Consider the following 3564-nt stretch of genomic DNA (forward strand, 5'->3'; position numbering starts at 1 on the left):
ATCTATTAGGCAATATTGACATTCAAGAAAAGTTCAACAGTCTACTATTCTTAATAAGGAAACCCAAGTGAATAGATGTAAGCCCACTATTTTTGACTGGAAGTAAAGTCAAAGATCAAGGTGCTACGAGAAAGGATATAGGGGATCCAGTACCAAACTATGAAGAAGAAATGCAAGAACACAAGTGAAAGGTGCTTTCAGAAACCTCTGAGCCAAACTAGTTCTTTATTTTGTTAACCTGCTGCAAATTGGAATGTGATTAATTCCTAAAAAAAAAGGATAAACACCAGGTATATATCAATGCTTATTAACTGAATCATTTCTTCAAAGAGGCAAAACAGAAGTATCGTAGTTTCTCAGTAAGAAAACAGAATAATAGCATAAAGGCATTGGTTATAATCTCAGAAAAATAAGTGGTATTACAGTAGTATTAATGCTATTGCTAGTGTGAATAATATTAATAATTGTTTATAAAACAAATAAGTAACATTATTACTTACTTACTATGTGCCAGGCACTGTACCAAGCATTTTACATGCAGTCTCATTGAATCCTAGTAACAGCCCTCTGCGGAAATGCTGTGGATACTGAGTTTGAGTGCTCTGCCGAGGGTCACAAAACCCTATGAGATAGGTTCTATTTTTATCCCCATTTACAGATGAGGAAATTGAGGCAGTGGCTAAAGAGGTTGCTCAGGGACACAGAACTAGGAGTGTGGAACCGGGATTCCAATGCAGGCAGCACACCTCTACAGGCCAGTATAGCTCTCAGCCATTCTCTAGAGATCTACGGATGCAGGGAAACACGAATTAAAACAAGATATCATTTGATGTCCAAATCGGCCAATATTAAAAAGACCAACACAGTCAATGTGCAAAATGAGTACTGTCAACCCAGTTGCTAGGAGAATATAACAGCGATTTCTTTTTGTAGTAAAAACTCTTTTCCCTGGAACAGATACTCTAAAAGAAAGTCCAGAAAACAATTTATCCAACAAAGGTGGACAACAGTCCGGTAGTTTCTTAATAAACTATTAATTTTATTTTTCCTGAAGGTAGTAGCAAAACCTAGAATTCCCTTCCTCTTTTCTCTTAATTCTCAAATGCCAACGACGGCTACCAGAGGATGAGCATTCCACTGCTTCCATGCTAACATATTTTTATACGGCTGCTTTCCTGGTGATTTAATTGGCCCAGGCCAAACTTTGCCTGAAAGTCTGTTTCTTGACCCACCAACGTCATCACTGAATTAGTTAATTTATCTTCTCTTCTAGTGGGCTGACAGAGGTTCTGCTTTCTATTGTTTTCCACATTTGTTCCTTAGCCTCTTTCTCAACAGGTTCAAGAATCAAGACTGAAGGTGAGAAGCTCAAACTTGCCCTTTCTTTTTTGTTCAAAAGGCATTAAAAAGACCCCTCGTTTTCAGCAATACGTTATGTCCAATCCAAAAAGTAATCTCTCAATTCTCCAGTCTCTGGTTTACAGTCTACAGCATACATGCTAAGTAACAATATAAATTACTTAGGGGAGAAATAAAATCCATGCCACAGCTTTTCTAACACTTCAGCCATCCCATTCTACTTTTAGGCACCATTATGAAGAGAAACTTGGAAAGGCATGTGGAGTGTAAAAGAGGCAGTTACTGAACTTCACTTCATAAAAGTACTGCAAGTTTATCATGAATGGCAGCATGCAACGGTGATAATGCCTTTCGATTTTTAAAACAAGCACAGCAGGGCAGGTTCCATTTGAAAAATTTCATTTGTATATCCAAAATGTCCTGTAACTTTTTTGCATTTGTGTGCCAAAATTTACTACCAATTTGGTTTCTGATTGTGACAAAACAATTAAAATTTGCAGGGGTGAAATGGGCATTGGGAAAACACACAGGCAGCTCAAAAAACAGTGCTTTCCTAAACCTCCAGCGGAGGGCCCCTAAAGTGGTGACTGAGTTTTGATTGAGAGAGGAATTTAAGAATGTTCCATATTGTATACATAGGATGTAAGAAGAGGTCAGCAGGAAAATACCAAATTGGAAAGTACAAGATTGCATTTTTTTCATCCACATTAACTGGTTACAAATGAACAGCCCGTTAAAACACGAAGCTTTCTCACTACAATTAAGGAGAAAAGGTTGCACAAGCGGCACCACAATAGGCCTGAGGCAATGATTTCTGTCTATATCCCATGTATCTTACCGTGTCCCCAACCTAATAAAAAATTGCTGGACAGCTCCACCATGTCTACACGTTAACCGCACAAATGCGAGCGAGCAAAGACTCCTTTGCCAAGAATCTCAGTGGAAAATCAAAACACCTCAAGGCACCTCACGCACAAGTTTTAGGGTCCTCATTTCGCTGGAAAGAAAACTGGGAAGTTGAGGGAGAAGCAGCAACCGTCCGTCCGATGCCTCAAAAGGCCTAGACGGAGTTAAGATTAGGGCGATCTGAGACTTCTCTCCTCACCACTCCTCCTCTGCTCCAGCCCTGGAAGGAGCCACAAGTGAGGAAGAGAAGTTGTGGAAACAAGACGGGGTGGGATGGGGGAACCCGAGAGAGTTGAACACAAACGTTTGCATTTGTCCCACACAAGGTCACTCGCCCCAAGTCACTTTTCCCTGCTCTCTCAGGGGGCTTCCCGCCAAGGGGGTTTGCTGGGCTTCGAGCCCAGCCCACCGCGCCCCCTCTGCCCTTTCCTGCGGGCCGCAGCCCCTTTCCTGCCTCAAGGTGCGGACCGGAGCTGGGACCCAAGCTGGCCTCCCCGACACCCGTTGCCGACGTCCGGCACTTCTCTCAGCCCAATTCCGGGGCTCCTCCGCCTACACCCCCCAAGGCTCCAGGCAACGTCCCCTTCCTCCATCAGGACGCCCCTTGCCCCGCCTCCAGCGCCGGGTCCCGTCGGCGGCCCCGGACGCCGTTCTTTCCTCCCTCCCGCAGCCTCCCTTCGAGTGCCCACCTGGCGCGGCCCCCATCCCCAGCCCGTCTCCACTGCAAGCGGCCGCCTCCCAAGTCCTCCCGGCCCCGCCCCGCTCCCGGGCGGATACAGTTTGAAGCCCCTCAGGATCTCCCTGGCACGCTCGTCCTTGGCTGACATGATGCGGCGGCCGCCGCCCGCGGCTCTCCCACGCTGGCCCGGCGGAGCCTCGCAGACGGTGCCCCGGAGCCGAGGACTGAGCCGCAGCCCGGCCTGAAGACCTCGGGAGAGCAGCGGCAGCGGCCAGACCCGGACCGGCCTCTCCCTCCCCTCAGCTCCCGCTCCAGATCCCTTCTCCTTCCCCCGAGCCTCGGAGCGCCCGCCCCGAAACCAATAGAAAGCCCGCCTCGGGGATTGATATCCTGTTAAGCCAATAAAAGCACTCAGCGGCTTCGCAGGGGGGACGAAGAGCGTCAATGGGAAGGGCCCTCCCCGGGAAGTCCCGTAGGACAAATTTTTCATTCGGTGTTGTTGCCTAGACTTTGCCCCAGCGGAGGGTTGGTTTCAGCTCTTCAGAGGCTCGAGGGGCCGCTGGGCACACTAGGGATCTGAGATGACGGCCGGTTGCAATGAGCGATGTGGCAGAGACTAC

The 3564-nt window shown here is 47.5% G+C and overlaps 1 protein-coding gene across 1 annotated transcript in view; it reads right to left on the reverse strand.

Moving 5' to 3' along the window:
• The window catches only part of PDE6D (phosphodiesterase 6D), a 37088-nt gene extending 33807 nt beyond the window's left edge, over positions 1–3281 (reverse strand). The window contains exon 1 of the mRNA XM_019739815.3: positions 3043–3281. Within this exon, the coding sequence (XP_019595374.1) occupies positions 3043–3092 (50 nt within the window). The 5' untranslated portion in view covers positions 3093–3281. The remainder of the gene's footprint in view (positions 1–3042) is intronic.
• Positions 3282–3564: the final 283 nt, after the last annotated feature.

The sequence above is a fragment of the Rhinolophus sinicus genome, chromosome 17, assembly GCF_057876585.1.
Source record: "Rhinolophus sinicus isolate RSI-liver-muscle chromosome 17, RSI-T2T, whole genome shotgun sequence".
Lineage (NCBI taxonomy): Eukaryota > Metazoa > Chordata > Mammalia > Chiroptera > Rhinolophidae > Rhinolophus > Rhinolophus sinicus.